General features: G+C 42.5%; 1 protein-coding gene across 1 annotated transcript in view; it reads right to left on the bottom strand.

Moving 5' to 3' along the window:
* The window catches only part of LOC112217429 (serine/threonine-protein phosphatase 2A 56 kDa regulatory subunit alpha isoform), a 125,681-nt gene extending 108,168 nt beyond the window's left edge, over positions 1-17,513 (bottom strand). The window contains exon 1 of the mRNA XM_042300620.1: positions 16,403-17,513. Within this exon, the coding sequence (XP_042156554.1) occupies positions 16,403-16,547 (145 nt within the window). The 5' untranslated portion in view covers positions 16,548-17,513. The remainder of the gene's footprint in view (positions 1-16,402) is intronic.

Below are 17,513 nucleotides of genomic sequence, written 5' to 3'. Positions count from 1 at the left end.
TGACAGCAGTTTCCGGTGGATTTCTCAACCAAACGTGAAGAACAAACGGAGGTATTTTGGCTATAAAAATAATCTTTATGGAACAAAATGAACATTTGCTGTCTAACTGGGAGTCTCGTCAGTGAAAACATCTGAAGATCAAAGGTAAACGATTAAATTTGACTGCTTTTCTGATTTGTGACCAAGCTTCCAGCTGCAAGCTGGACATAATGCTATGCTAGGCTATCGACAAACTTACACAAATGCTGGTCTTGCTTTGGCTGTAAAGCATAATTTCAAAATCTGAGATGACAGGGTGATTAACAAAAGGCTAAGCTGTGTTTCACTATATTTCACTTGTGATTCCATGAATATGAATATTTTCTAGTAATATTTTTTGTCCGGCTAATTAGTGTCAGTTGATGACAATTCTCCCGGATCCGGGATGGGTAGTTCCAAGAGGTTCCACATAACCTTAAAGGACATGGGCAGCTGTGGAGGAGGGTTTATTCTCCAGATCTTTAACCGTTTTCCCAGAACTTCTTGGGGTTAGACCCACAGAGAGAACTGCTCCTTAAAGTAACTAACTTCGACCTTCCGGATAGCCTGAGTGCACTTATTTCTCATTTGTCTGAACGAGAGCCAGTCAACCTGAGTACACGTGTGCTGAGCCTTTCGCAAAATGCAATTCTTGGAGGTGGAGTAACTCTGCAAGATCACGGTCGAACCAGGGGCAAAACCCAGTTTTAATTCTCATGGGGGCGTGTTTAATTATCTTTATGGGGGCATGTTAACAATGCCACTAAAAATATATTTTTTTAAAGTTCCAAGCGTCTTTGACAGAGGGGATCAAGCTGATTCTATAGCAATTTACAGAGGCCAGCACATGAAAGACGACATGCTCATTAAAGTTTTTTACCAAGCGTCTATGACAAATCAGGCCAGCTCATTTTACTGAGCAGCCATTACGAACACAGGCTGTAAAACAGTGATCACTAAGGTCATTACAGAAAACACCAGACTGATACCTATCAGGATTATTTGTGAGGATAACGTCAAGGAGAGCCCTTGCTGTCTCTGCCTGGCCGGTTCCCCTCTTTCCACTGGGATTCTCTGCCTCTAACCCTATTGCAGGGGCTGAGTCACTGGCTTACTGGGGCTCTCTCATACCGTCCCTGGGAGGGGTGCGTCACCTGAGTGGGTTGAGTCACTGATGTGGTCATCCTGTCTGGGTTGCCCCCCCCCCCCTCCCCCTGGGTTGTGCCGTGGCAGAGATCTTTGTGGGCTATACTCAGCCTTGTCTCAGGATGGTAAGTTGGTGGTTGAAGATATCCCTCTAGTGGTGTGGGGGCTGTGCTTTGGCAAAGTGGGTGGGGTTATATCCTTCCTGTTTGGCCCTGTCCGGGGGTGTCCTCGGATGGGGCCACAGTGTCTCCTGACCCCTCCTGTCTCAGCCTCCAGTATTTATGCTGCAGTAGTTTATGTGTCGGGGGGCTAGGGTCAGTTTGTTATATCTGGAGTACTTCTCCTGTCTTGTTCGGTGTCCTGTGTGAATTTAAGTGTGCTCTCTCTAATTCTCTCTCTCGGAGGACCTGAGCCCTAGGACCATGCCTCAGGACTACCTGACATGATGACTCCTTGCTGTCCCCAGTCCACCTGGCCGTGCTGCTGCTCCAGTTTCAACTGTTCTGCCTTATTATTAATTGGACCATGCTGGTCATTTATGAACATTTGAACATCTTGGCCATGTTCTGTTATAATCTCCAACCGGCACAGCCAAAAGAGGACTGGCCACCCCACATAGCCTGGTTCCTCTCTAGGTTTCTTCCTAGGTTTTGGCCTTTCTAGGGAGTTTTTCCTAGCCACCACGCTTCTACACCTGCATTGCTTGCTGTTTGGGGTTTTAGGCTGGGTTTCTGTACAGCACTTTGAGATATCAGCTGATGTACAAAGGGCTATATAAAGAAATTTGGTTTGATTTGAGTAGCCTTTTCTGGGTGTTTGGAGTCATACTTTGTGGGATTGGTAATAATCTGAGAAAGATTTAAGGAGTCCCATTGCTTTAGGACTTGGTCAGTTGGTTTAAGCATGTCCCAGTTAAAGTCTACTAGCAGGACAAATTCAGACTTAGTGTAAGGGGCCAGGAGAGAGCTTTAGGGCAGGTAGGGTACATGGTGGGGACAACTGATCACTGAAGGTGATCCTTGGTAAAGATGGCCACTCCCTCACATTTGGAAGATCTGTCTTGCTGAAAAAGGTTATAATCAGAAAAGGTTAACATCGGGGGGGGCAGTATTGGGTAGCTTGGATGAAAAACGTGCCCAAATTAAACTGCCTGCTACTCAGACGTAAAAGCTATAATATGCATATAAATTGTACATTTGGATAGAAAACAGTCTGAAGTTTCTAAAACTGTTTGAATGATGTCTGTGAGTATAACAGAACTCATATGGCAGGCAAAAACCTGAGAAAAAAATCCAACCAGGATGTGTGAAATCTGAGGTTTGTAGCTTTTCAACTCAGCCCCCATTGAAGATACAGTGGGATATTAGTTATGTTTCACTTCAAGGCTTCCACTAGATGTCAACAGAATTTAGAACCTGTTTTGAGGATTCTACTCTAAAGGAGGGGCTCATAAGGGCTCTTTGAGTGAGTGGTCTGGCAGAGTGCCACAGCCTTGGTCTGACGCGCTCATGTGAAAGGTAGCTACATTCCACTTAATTTGTACAGACAAATGTTTGGCATGTTTCTACGGGCTGTAACGTAACTTTTTGAACTTTTCGTCCGACGCGACCTGAAAGCGCTTTGTATTTGTTTACCAAACGCCCTAACAAAAGATGATATTTGGACATAACTAATAGACATTATTGAAAAATGCTATTTCTGAGTAATGTTGACTGCCTAATATGGCGGGTATCTTTTTGACTGCTTTGTTGTCTAAAGGCCGTAATCAAGATTATTGCATGGTTTGCTTTCTCCATAAAGTTTTGAAATCTGACACAGCGGTTGCATTAAGGAGAAGTTTAGATAAAGTTCCATGTATAATAGTTGTATCTTTTATCAATGTTTATTATGAGTATTTCTGTGAATTAATGTGGCTCTCTACAAAATCACTGCATGTTTTGGAACTATGTAAAATGAGATTTTTTTATATAAATATGAACTTTATCAAACAAAACATACATGTATTGTGTAACATGAATACCTATGAGTGTCATCTGATGAAGATCAAAGGTTAGTGATTCATTTCATCTCTATTTCTGCTTTTTGTGACTCCTCTCTTTGGCTGGAAAAATGGCTGTGTTTCTCTGTGGCTTGGTGGTTACCTAACAATCGTTTATGGTGCTTTCGCTGTAAATCCTTTTTGAAATCAGACACTGTGGCTTGATTAACGCAAATTTTATCTTTAAAATGGTGTAAAATACTTGCATGCTTGAGGAATTTTAATGAGATTTTTGTTGTTTTGAATTTGGCGCCCTGCACTTTCCCTGGCTGTTGCGGAGGAGGTTCCGCTAGTCCTAGACAGGTTAACCACGACTCAGTAATGACCAACACATCTGGATTGTAGCTGTGAATTCACACTTTCAATTAATCAATTTTAGGTAGTAAGCTTCTAGTGTTAACGTGCAGAAAATAGTGAAGCAGATATCAGCGCACAAGTCAGAATTGGGGCTCGCAACAGTATATAGGCCAGGGTGTACATGCACATTTCAAGATATCGTCAACAGTAATTCAATCAAGGCACGGCCGAGGACAAGGAGAGCTCTGCAGTGTTGATATATGACATTTGAATGTGCATTACATGGCAACAAGATCATATTGTACAGCAATTTCATCAAGAAACATGAATACAAAGCTGGCGAGAGGATGTTAGATCAAAAGTCTGTAACCAATACAGAGTCGGAGTCCTGAGTGTGTGGGAACAGACATAGTCTGTCCCAAGGTTGGGAAAAACAAGGAAGTCCATAGTCAACAAAGCATCCAGGAGTCATGAGGCAAATAGCAAGATGCACAAGAAAACAAACATAATGACTTAGGGCTAGCCATTGTAAGTTCAGAGTCACTCGCTCCAACAGTGCCTGTGAGCTGGAGGCGAGCGAAAGCTCGGGAGAGGAGGAGGGGGTGGGGTACACAAGTCAGGGCAGACAGTGAACAGATCGCCAAGTGGAATCCAAGCAGCAGTGCAGCAGGCAACGAGGGTAGGTGTCACATCCACTTGGGAGAAGCTTTTATTTCTGGAGATGATTTCTTGTAGAATATAGTCTCTGAACAGCTTCAAAGGCCTCTGGATTTGAGTGGGCTAGCCTACCCATTTGTTGGGCTCAAAGGCTTCGACACCTTTCATTTCACACCTCAGTGCTAATTGAAGTTGTATCTGGTCTGTCTCAGTTCCAGGTTCTCAGGACTTTGTTTGCCAGAGCACCCTCTGTATAGCTTGGAAAAAGGAATCCTTGATATAATTATTCTTTCCAGGTTATTTTGTGCCAAATTAGGTTGTAGGTTTGGAGTTTTGATCTGGAGTGAAGGTTATGTTGTGGAGGGTAGCATCCTGTATATGTCCCTGCAAAAGTTAACTATCTTAGCTCACATGCAGCTGTGTCTCTCAAAGCAGAGGGAGGGTCTACCTCTAAAGGTTGAGCTTCCGCTTTCACGGAGCGGGACTCTAACCCGAAAAGTTATAAGCAGTTCCGCTATGCCCTCCAACAAACAGGAAAAGCGCCAATAGGGGACTAAGATCGAATCGCACTACAATGGCTCCAACACTCGTCGGATGTGCCAGGGCTGGCAAACTATTACTGACTACAACGGGAAGCAGTGACTCGAGCTGCCCAGTGACACAGGCCTATCAGACAAGTTAAGTAACTTCCATGCTTGCGTCGAGGCAAGCAACACTGAAGCATGCATGCTGTTCCGGACGAACGTGTGATCACACTCTCCGTAGCCGATGTGAGCAAGACCATTAAGCAGGTCAACATTCACAAGACCGCAGGGCCAGACTAATTACAAGGACGTGTACTGCGAGCATGCGCTGACCAACTGGCAAAGGGTCTTCACTGACATTTTCAACCGGACTCTGACAGAGTCTGTCATACCATCATGTTTCAAGCAGACCACCATAGTACCTGTGCCCAAAAACACCAAGATAACCTGCCTAAATGACTACTGACCTGAAGCATTGACTTTTGTAGCCATGAAGTGCTTTGAAAGGCTAGTCATGGCTCACATCAACACCATTATCCCAGAAACCCTAGACACACTCCAATTTGCATACCACCCCAACAGATCCACAGATGGTGCAATCTCTATTGCACTCCACACTGCCCTTTCCCACCTGGACAAAAGGAACACCTACGTGACAATGCTATTCATTGACTACAGGTCAGCATTCAACACCAGAGTGCCCACAAAGCTCATCACTAAGCTAAGGACCCTGGGACTAAACACCACCCTCTACAACCGGATCCTGGACAACTGGGCCGCAGGTGATAAGGGTACGTAACAACACATCTGCCACGCTGATCGTCAACACAGGGGCCCCTCAGGGGTGCGTGCTCAGTCCCCTCCTGTACTCCCTGTTCACCCATGACTGCATGGCCAAGCACAACTCCAACAACATCATTAAGTTTGCCAACGACACAACAGTGGTAGGCCTGATCACCGACAACGATAAGACAGCCTATAGGGAGGTCAGAGACAACCTCTCCCTCAACGTGATCAAGACAAAGGAGATGATTGTGGACTACAGGGAAAAATAGGCCCGAGCACACCCCCTTCTCATCAACGGAGCTGTAGTGAAGCAGGTTGTTCCTGGTGTCCACATCACCAACAAACTATCTATCATGGTCCAAACACACAAAGGAAGTTATGAAAAGGGCACAACACCTATTCCCCTTCAGGAGACTGAAAATAAGTTATACAGCTGCACCCGAGAGCATCCTGACTGGTTGCATCACTGCCTGTATGGCAACTGCTCTGCCTCCAACTGCAAGGCACTGCAGAGGGTAGTGTGTATGGCCCAGTACATCACTGGGCCTAGATTCCTGCCCTCCAGGAACTCTACACCAGGCGGTGTCAGAGGAAGGCCCAAAAAAATTGCCAAAGACTCCAGCTACCCTAGTCATAGACTGTCCTCTCTGCTACCGCACGGAAAACTGTACCGGAGCGCCAAGTCTAGGTCCAAAAGGCTTCTTAACAGCTTCTACGCCCAAGCCATAAGACTCCTGAACAGCTAATCAAATGGCTAGCCAGATTATTTGCATTGTCCCCCACCACCATTTTTACGCTGCTGCTACTCTCTGTTTATTATCAATGCAGTCACTTTACCTACATATTACCTCAAATACCTCAACTAACCTAACCGCACATTGACTCATTTTTTTACTTCAGTTTATTTGAGTAAATACTTTAACACTTTTTTTCTTAAAACTGCATTTTGGTTAAGGGCTTGGAAGTAAGCATTTCACTGTTGCATTCGGCGCATGTGACAAATACAATTTGATATGGAAAAAAGGACCTTGTGTAGGCTAGGCTAAATGTGAGATTAATGCATGGCAATTGATACCGCACAACCCCTGACAGGCTGCCGCTGCAGCGGCAGCTATTAAACTGTTTGGGTGGCGAATGATGCCGGCTGAGCATGTGACGAAAACATAAAACAGCTGTCAATGAGCAGATTAAACAGTTTTGCTACAAAAACAGGAGGCCTAGCTAGCGGGCCTGGTGCCGACTGCTCTTTTATATCTAACTTGAGTAATACAGGCAAGAACAGGAGAGGAGAATTAGCAGAAATCTCAAGACATTGGTTGGCTTCTAACAAAGGAAGAACTCTAGAGTTATATGAATATGGTGAAATGACAGCATAACTGATCATGTAATAGGTCTTGAGATTGCAAAGTGTAAAAAAAAGGCTCAACTGCAGGTGTGATCCCACAAAATTCTATTTACTCTAAACATCTGTTCAATATGTTCTAAAGAATATGCTCCCTTCAATCACTCACTGTAATTGCTAATCATTACTTATTCTACGCTATAATGTACTGGAGAGTGAGTCAGTGCAAACTAAGGATCCACACATACAACCAGTGGACTCTCAGCAGGTTCCCCACAGCCTGGTTTCTAATATATAAAAAACTCAACACAACAAACAAAACCCTGGGCTTCATAAGGGACTGGCCAGAGCTTTTACACAGTCCAGTGATGTTTAAAAGGAAAAAAAGATAACCTGGAAGGAATGGCAATCATTTTCATTAGGTTTATTTTGGGCATAACAATTTGTGTCCTGAAAGTGTTACTCCCACCGGTCGCCCAGTAACTGTAGCACAGGGGTCTTTTACTCACGTTACAGCGGTTCCGTCCATGGGACACGGTGTCACTTGAGTAGGTGTTACTGTGTTCTGAGAAAGAGGTCTATCAGCCGGACAGACTGAGGGGGCCGGGGCTGTGCTTAGAGGTCTGGCCTCCTGTAGAGTGAGACATGATATTACACCACTAGACTGCATACCAGATCATGTCCCATACTCAACTAATCACCTGGGGGAAATAAAATGCATGGTGTTTCGCATTGTTCAGTCTGGCCTATCAGCCGATTAACTTATTACATTTAGTACTAGTAAAAAGCTATAAGCTTTACATTTGTATTGCTCTACTATTACATAATCATCAACAGGGCAATCTCTCAACCCTGTGGTTACACACCCAGTGTCACATCCCATGACCCAAGGTTGAGTGCACTCACACACAAAGAACGATTCCGAATGAATGTGCACACATAGTTGCCTGCCATAGCACCCAGGCTGTGATGGGATAACAATAAAAGTGATGCGAGTGATCGATGATGTCTGGTAGGTTGTGGTCGACAGAGAGCACTCATATTTACCACTTGACAGGCATCTATTGCAAATGAGTCAGTTTTCACATTAATAAAAAGAGACAGACTCATCCACTGAGCTACATGAAAGCAGCATGCCGTACCCCTTTGATCTAAAAATAAATATGAATTGATTCCCGGTCTGTTGGAACACACAGTGGAAACAAGTCACATGACAAAGCCTATCAATCTATGTGCATTTGACAAAGCAGGATACGAGTTAGCTAAGCTAGCGACCTAACTAATCCGTGTTCGACACCCCTGAAGACCAATCGCTTCAAGACTGGCAGGGTTTTGATCAGATCCATCTTTAAAACACCTCCGAAGTCTGACTTCAAATGAAGCCAGCTATCTTTGGGAAAATCTCAAATTTGTCAAACATGCTTTGCAAAATACCTCGCAGCGCTTCTGGCTGCCATGGCAACCATGCCGGCCTCCCAGTGAGTCATCATTTCGGTATCTTTCACACAACATGGGGCTATAAACACTCCAGCATCTCCAATGCAGGAAGGAAGAGGAGCTTCTATACAGCTGTAGCAGTTCCCAAGATTGTTATACTGTGATTCATGCATTATCTCTAGCCAATCATTATGTAGTAGAGAACTTTGCATTTGAAGAAACTTTCAGTCGCAATAACCATCAAGCGCTATGATAAAACTGGCTCTCATGAGGACCACCACAGGAAAGGAAGACACAGAGCTACCTCTGCTGCAGAGGATAAATTCATTAGAATTACCAGCCTCAGATTACAGCCCAAATAAATGATTCAGAGTTCAAGTAACAGACACATCTCAACATCAACTGTTCAGAGGAGACTGCGTGAATCAGGCCTTCATGGTTGAATTGCTGCAAAGAAACCACTACTAAAAAGGACACCAATAAGAAGAGACTTGCTTGGGCCAACAAACACAAGCAAAGGACATTAGACCGGTGGAAATCTGTCCTTTAGTCTGATGAGCACAAATTTGAGATTTTTGGTTCCAACCGACCTGTCTTTGTGAGACGCAGAGTAGGTGAATGGATGATCTCTGGTGGTTTGATGGTGCTTTGCTGGCAACACTGATTTATTTAGAATTCATGGCACAGTTAACCAGCATGACGACAACACAATTCTGCAGCGATACGCCATCCCATCTGGTTGGTGCTTAGAGGGACTATCATTTGTTTTTCCAACAGGACAAGGTACCAAAACACACCTCCAGGCTGTGTAAGGGCTATTTGGAGTGATGGAGAGCTGCATCAGATGACCTGGCCTCCACAATCACCTGGACTCAGCCCAATTAAGATGGTTTGGGGTGAGCTGGAATGCAGAGTGAAGGAAAAGTAGCCAACAAGTGCTCAGAATATGTGGGAACTCCTTCAAGACGGTTGGAAAAGCATTCTAATGAAGCTGGTGATAGAATGCCAAGAGTGTGCAAAGCGGTCATCAAGGCAAAGGCTGGCTACTTTCAAGAAAAACCCAGGAATGAGTAGGTGTCCAAACTTCTCACTGGTACGGCACGCACACACTGAACAAAACATTAGGAACACCTTCCTAATATGGAGTTGTACCTGCACCAAAACTCTGGTATTATTATTTTTTCATCCTTTAGCTTCTTCTCCATGTTTTTAAATAGTGAGCCAACATGTTTTCAACACTTATTTGCATGATAGATCAAAACTAATTTTCTCATGCTCTTGCATCTCTCTCCAGCAGACATACAGAGAAATGTTTGGAACATCAAATCGCAATATTGAATCACAATACATATAGAATTGTGAGAATTGCAATACATATCGTATCAGCACTTAAGTATCGAGATAATATTGTATCTCGAGGTCCCTGACAATTCCCAGCCCTAACAAACATAGCTAGATTCAAGCTGAGAAATGTAACAGTAAAGCATTTAGGCTATTGTCATTAGAGGTCGACCGATTAATTAGGGCGATTTAAAGTTTTCATAACAATCGACAATCGGTATTTTTGGACACTGATTGGCCGTTTTTTAAATATATTTTTACACCTTTATTTAACTAGGCAAGTCAGTTAAGAACGCATTCTTTTTTCAATGACTGCCTAGGAACGGTGGGTTAACTGCCTTGATCAGGGGCAGAACGACAGATTTTTACCTTGTCAGCTCAAGGATTCAATCTTGCAACCTTACAGTTAACTAGTCCAACGCTCTAACCACCTGCCTCTCATTGCACTCCACGAGGAGCCTGTTGCTCCAATGTGTAACTAACCATAAACATCAATGTCTTTCTTAAAATCAATACACAGAAGTATATATTTTTTAAACCTGCAAATTTAGCTAAAAGAAACCCAGGTTAGCAGGCAATATTAACCAGGTGAAATTGTCACTTCTCTTGTGTTCATTGCACGCAGTGTCAGTGTATATGCAACAGTTTGGGCCGCCTAATTTGCCAGGATTTTACGTAATTATGACATAACATTGAAGGTTGTGCAATGTAACAGGAATATTTAGACTTATGGATGCCATCCGTTAGATAAAATACGGAACGGTTCCGTATTTCACTGAAAGAATAAACGTCTTGTTTGAGACGATAGTTTCCGGATTCGACCATATGAATGACCTAAGGCTCGTATTTCTGTGTGTTATCATGTTATAATTAAGTCTATGATTTGATAGAGCAGTCTGACTGAGCTATGGTTGGCACCAGCAGGCTCGTAAGCATTCATTCAAACAGCACTTTTGTGCGTTTTGCCAGCAGCTCTTTGCAATGCTTCAAGCATTGCGCTGTTTATGACTTCAAGCCTATCAACTCCTGAGATTAGGCTCGTGGAACCATTGTGAAATGGCTAGCTAGTTAGCGGGGTGCGCGCTAATAGCGTTTCAAACGTCACTCGCTCTGAGACTTGGAGTGGTTGTTCCCCTTGCTCTGCATGGGTAACGCTGCTTCGAGGGTGGCTGTTGTGTTCCTGGTTCGAGCCCAGGTAGGGGCGAGGAGAGGGATGGAAGCTATACTGTTACACTGGCAATACTAAAGTGCCTATAAGAACATCCAATAGTCAGAGAAATATTGTCCTACAATAACTACAACCTAAAACTTCTTACCTGGGAATATTGAAGACTCATGTTAAAAGGAACCACCAGCTTTCATATGTTCTCATGTTCTGAGCAAGGAACATAAACGTTAGCTTTTTTACATGGCACTTTAGCTTTCTTCTCCAACACTTTGTTTTTGCATTATTTAAACCAAATTGAACCCGTTTCATTATTTATTTGAGGCTAAATTGAATTTATGTATTATATTAAGTTAAAATAAGTGTTCATTCAGTATTGTTGTAATTGTCATTAATACAAATACATTTTTAAAAAATAGCCGATTAATCGGTATCTGCTTTTTTTGGTCCTCCAATAATCGGTATCGGCGTTGAAAAATCAGAATCAGTCGACCTCTAATTGTCATGACGCGTAGACTGTGGGATATATGTTATAATGCAAAAAGGTTCAGATGTGTAGGCAAGCCTTTTAGCATGCATTGAAATATGAGCAATGTCAAGCTGTTTGTGTTCTAGGAAATAGGCCCACGTGTGTGGGCTAATTGTTCAGGACTATTCCAGAGGAAATCACTTTTTATTCACGACAGAGGCATTTGTATGAATCCAGAGCTATCGCTCCCCTATCAGTGCAGACACAGCTAAGACAATTTTATAAAATCAGAGCTGCACAATGACGTTGCTTCCTGTCAAGAGTATGGATTTAAAATACATCAAAACAGGCCACCTATCTTTATACCCAGGGAATATTTCAATGTGAGTGAAACAGCAAATCGACCTGGGTGAGTTATTTAAAAAGTAGTTGATTGGAAACAAGTGGGAGAGCCAGAGTGAGTCCTCTGGGGAGCAGACGGGAACCATTTCTTGGACTTCAACCACAGATGGAACCACAGTCAGCAATCAAATGAGCATGGGGTAAACCTCTATGTGGGAGTCAAACACACACCCACGCACGGCTAACTGCAAATACATTATTGCCCCAATTGAACTTTGCCACAAAAACCACTGCTCATTTGACACATCAGAGCCTACACCAACACAAGAGGTGAGCTACTCCTCCTCTGCGCAACCCATTTCACTCATGCATTAGTCTAGCTCTGCTATTACAGGCTCACAGATGGGACAAAAGGGGGTCAGAGGAACGGACAGATTAGGCAACACAAGAGGTAGGCTAAGTTCTCTGCTCCAGAGAGAGAGGGAGGAAGGGAGCATGAGAGATAGTTGGTGGGGGAATCAGAAGCTTGTCTGACACACACATCCCGGTCATGTCAATCACCTCCTCAGCAAGATGTCCAGTTAGCTCCCTTCCTCACAGCAAATAAGCATGCATTCTTGCACAGCTTTACAGGGACAGTCAATCATTCTGCAGGTCATTCTGTCTGAAAGGCTGAAAAAACATCACAGTACTTGGTACCAGAGTATGTGAGCTGACTTGAGCAGTCGATAATTCAACCCATGTCTTTTCCAACTGCTCCGCTAAAAAACGCTCCTTGCTCACAGGAAGAAACCGCTCCTTGCTCACGGCAACTTCACTCCATTCATTAAAATCAATTTAACCAACACCCATCTATTTTTGTGACCACATATCATACCATTTGGTTTTGGAACCAAACCATATGACTTGTGATAATGATAATATTTTTTATAAAACAAAAAGTTGACTAAGAAGCGCTCATCATTTCAAATAGGCTACATGTCATATTAAACACTAAATAATAGGTCAGGAGCCAGACAGGTAGTCTAAAAAAAACAAACAAATTATTTAGGCTATATTATTAGCCTATTATCTCAATTATTTCAAGGCCATAGACTACAAAGAAATACATTGTGAAGCATTTGCGAGTGCGACACTAGGCTGGCAGGAACATTGAGCACTCAGTATTTAAACAACATTTTGTTGTATTAAATCATTATAGTCTAAATTGCACATATAGGCTGTGACTTACTTAGAATTAAGTAAAAATGAAACATAAAAGGACTTATTAGACCTTTGAATTCACTTTTAGAAACACGAGTTTGGCCAGAGTCTGTGGCTTCAGGCTCATGCGATGGTGCCTTGACAGTAGGCCAGCAGCGGAGAATACCCTCTCCGCGCTTACAGAGCTACTGGGGATGCTAAACACCCTTCGGGCCACTCTTGCCAGTCTGGGCAGGGCTGCAGAATTGTAGGTATAGGTAGGCCTTAAGGTTTTTAGGCAAGCAAAATAACCCTATCAAAACAGAAAGCTCATTGAAAGAGGTAATGTGTCAGACCTATAGGGCCAAAATCAATGATACAATTGTATCTATGCAATAGGCTTTCTATTTATTTGAGATGTTTTGTTTATAAATACTTTGTTACAATGACACGCAAGCTACCAACCTGGTTATTTTCTGTTAGCATGTGCACGTAGTACTCCATCATGCTTTTGGGATATGTGTCTTTTCAGATTCCACAATGATTATTTAGTTGTGGACACTACATTACCCTCTTTTGCACTTGGGCCTCATCTTTGTAAGTCACCTTGATTTTGTACCTGTGTTTTATCAGTTTATGAAAATATAGAAAAATAAATAAATATTACACACACACCAAACCCCTCTACACAATCCTCCATTCAAAGCAGTAAGTCACGCCAGCATTATCACCACCCGGAGCTGAACCCGTCTGTGACGTCATTAATAAAAAATGCCACCCATTCACAGACGCAAGAATACAAAAGTAGCCTCGAGGTTATGGTCGACTACAACTATCAGAATAGAAAGGGCCATGAAACTACATACTAGGCTACTACTATATAACTACTAGGTAATAACAATTAGACTAATTATTTTAAGAACTTTCCATGATCAAATGAATACTGATGCCAACATAGAAATGTTCCATTTCTATTCAGAAAGAGCTTGTTTATCCATTACCATGTGCTCCCCATAGACATTAAAACCAATAGTGAAAGCGCTGACGTCATCCATGTATTCCTATGGACAAATTCAATCAGGAATTTAAGCGCGCCATATTGCTGAATGGCACCAACAACAAAAAATGTTCGCTAAGGACCTTCGTGACTCTAAAATAACCGAGGGGATCAAACTTGATCATAATAATCTCATTTTACTGCCCAAAACGTCCATAATTATTTTCATTTTCTGGGCTGTTCTGGCAATTGTAATTTACATAGGCTTTCTAGGAGTGACCAGGGCTTTTGGCACCGCTAGATTGCAACGGAGTAGCTTCCAAGCGAAGTGCATGTCTTCACGCTCCAAAACGGACACTGGGGGCCTGGTGGGAGACCACCCCACTGAGGGCAGCCTAAAGCCCCCTAGGGTCTCTCCCTCTGCACCTGTCCTTCCGGCCCCGCTGGTGTGGGGCCGTTTATGACACGTTACTCTGTAATATCCATCAATGCCTTCATTCAGTGTAGTGTATAACTAACTGCATATTACCTTTCTAACCAAACAAAGACAAAACCTCACAAATAACAACCAGTCAAGCATTTCATCAATCCACAAGCAGCAGTAATCAAGTCAATGCCATGTAGGCTCAAGGTTTAGTGTGTCTGCACTTTTCCCTTACCATTTCAACATGTTGGAAGGCTACTTGTCTGAACTTGACTGCTGAAATCAGTGAGAGGTTTTGCTTTAGAAAATGAAGTTTCAGGAGTCTTCACAATGCCATGCAGTAGTTGTGAGGACAGGGTGAATTTTGAATCTTTGAGTCTGGCCTCTTAAGGTGAAAGGAAGCACATTGATTCAAATTTATGGACACATGTTATTCCTGAATACATTGACATTTCTCTCCCAGACAGGCTTGTGCCAAAATCTCTATTACTCTGCATCAACATTAAAGATCAAATTGTCATTACAACACAGATGCCATTAAGCTACATTTGGAGAGTTCCTATAATGAACTGTACACATGACCCGGGGACAGACAATCCACAGTGGGAGCCCATCAGATAACAAACAAGCTCTTGACCTTGTAATATGTGGAGTTGACAATGGGAAGTTCATCACTGTTGCTCAATTCACACGTGTTATTGAGATATGTAGCCAAGACTGAATTTGGCAAAATTCCTGAATGAAGATTTTAAAAAACAAAGTGCAGAGTGTTTTGGATTCTGGTATTCTGAACCTCTCTCATCAACTCCAATAATACTGGAGTATGAAGCAACCTGATCCCCATAGGTATCAATGTGTCTGACAGTTTTGGATTGAGGAATTTGACTATAGACTATAGAAAGAGGCAACTGTTAAAAGTATCAATCTTGAAATATCCTATAACACAAGTTACAGTAGCTAGAACAGATTACAATTATCCTGGCTGCCAAGGTGTACAAAACACATCACTCTCTGCAACTGGGTTGAAATTCTCATAAAGGGACATAGATTTTTTTTTAAATACCTTTATTTAACTAGGCAAGCCAGTTAAGAACAAATTCTTATTTACAATGACTGCCTTTCCCGGACAAACCCAGATGATGCTGGGCCAATTGTGCGCCGCCCTATGGGACTGCCAATCACGGCCGGTTGTGATACAGCCTGTATTCAAACCAGGGTGTCTGTAGTGAGGCCTCTAGCACTGAGATGCAGTGCTTTAGACTGCTGCGCCACTTGGGAGCCCTAATACACAGGCTTCTCTTTACCAAAACAAAAAATATAAAGTTATTAAATACTGTAGTAGGCCTATGTTTACAGAGAGCTCTGTAGCTTGCGTGCATGTATTCAAAACAGACATTAATGTAATTGTCTGGCCTTAGGACCAAATGTCTCATACAGGAAAATAACCACATACTTCATTATTCAACAAATATCCAGGTGAATCATGATAGTAGTATGGTACAATATGTAGCTGGCAGGAATAACATGTATTTGTATTTATTAGGGATTTCCATTAGCTATACTTCCTGGGGTCCATACACATTAAGGCACTTGCATCACACATAAAACTAAAGATAATACAGTACAACATTATTACACAACTACATATCTACAATACAAAATGTATAATACCACCATACAACAATATTACAATGTACGTCTGTGTAGTGCATGTGCTAGCATGTGTGTGCGTATGCATGTATCTGTACCTGTGTCTCTCCACAGTCCCCTCTGTCAAAATAATAGATACCATGCATAACAACGGTGCCATTTCTGAGAATGGAGGAACTGACACCGGTGGAGAGAAGATTTCAGAACAGAGATCAGCACCAACTAAAACGTACGCAGTGTACAATTTACAACAGTTTCTGCAATTAGATCAATCTCATCAGCTCAATGTAGCCTAATTTACATGGATTGCACTTCAGTCCTTGTGAGCACACCTGAACACGGATCACAGCTGGGTGCCCAGGAACAGAAGCTGAATATGCATGTCATCGCAACTGTTATTAGCTACCCATAGCTTCGGCGTTGCATTCACCACAAACACATTTGTATCCCTATACAGATCGATGTCTGAGTACGTCAGGTATTGATCACGTTTGCAGGTGTAAAGGGAAAGTATCAACACTACACCACCACCCTTTCATTGACACTATTTCAGGCCGAATTGTTAATCCTCTAGTAGTTGGTCTTACCTTTTAGCTGCGGCAAGGGTGAAAGCTCGGTAAGAGTTTGAGTTCGGAACTGGGACGACCCTTGAGATTTCTTCTGTTTCTGGGCTTTCCTCATTGATTTTCGTGTGAACCCGTCCACTTTCTCAGTCGCAGATATAGCCGACATTGTGGTGCATAAACTATAACGTCAAAATATGTTTTACAAGTGCACCAAATACAGATTCAGAGGTTACCACACGTAGGCTATGTCTCCCAGCCCAGCCGCATCAAAATATTCTCCAACTTGAAATAATGGAGTGAACCGCAAGCTTTAAAGAACACTTATTATCCGTTTTGGATCCACTAGTGTAGCTTGTTAATCAGATTCCATGTAAAGCCCGCATAATTCGGTCCGCTTGTTGAGAGTCCAGCGAGCTGTTTACAAAACGAACGTTACGCGTTAACAAGCCAAAGTTGCTAGGCTAACGTTAACTAATTGTCTGACAACAGAAACATTGCCTAACTAAATTGCTGGGTGTATTTGTTAACTTGTAATTTCTGCAATATACCTGTTGCTTGTGTTGTCATTTTTATAGCTAACTAGTTATTTCAGAGAAAACAAGTAACGTTATGCCATGTACTGTAAATGACAGACCAAAAAATGCTACCGCTAGCTAGCTTCTTGGCTAACGTGTTAAAACGCACAGTTAGCTAGCTAGATAATATGAACATTTACAATTTAAAGCGAACTCTCATGATGAAATTCATACTATTTTCACAAGAAAATAAATACTGTATTCAGTGTCTTGTAGCCGTAGTTGGCTTTGTCTAAAAAAAAAAAGTCTGGACGAATGAAGTCTGGTAACCTCGAACTAACGTTAGTTACTCAGTAACGTTCGTATCGGAAGAACAGCGGCGCCAATGGAGTCATGTTCAGCACTTTCCCGTGTCCATTTAGTCGGAATTATTTGTTCATCGAGTTGCTCTCACACCCCGATAAGGACTTTTCAGTTATGCTCGGACCTCAACAATAACTTTTCCAATAGATTCGCTAGATAAAACACATCCATTCAGAAGCCACAACACTGTAGACTCTGTGCAACCGTAAACAGTTTCGCATCGTTGTCGAGGTTGCATTTTGTGACACGAATGT

Source organism: Oncorhynchus tshawytscha, linkage group LG18, assembly GCF_018296145.1.
Source record: "Oncorhynchus tshawytscha isolate Ot180627B linkage group LG18, Otsh_v2.0, whole genome shotgun sequence".
In the NCBI taxonomy this organism is placed as follows: Eukaryota; Metazoa; Chordata; class Actinopteri; order Salmoniformes; family Salmonidae; genus Oncorhynchus; species Oncorhynchus tshawytscha.
The sequence above is the reverse complement of the archived record's forward strand: the minus strand, read 5'-3'. Positions and strand labels throughout refer to the sequence as shown.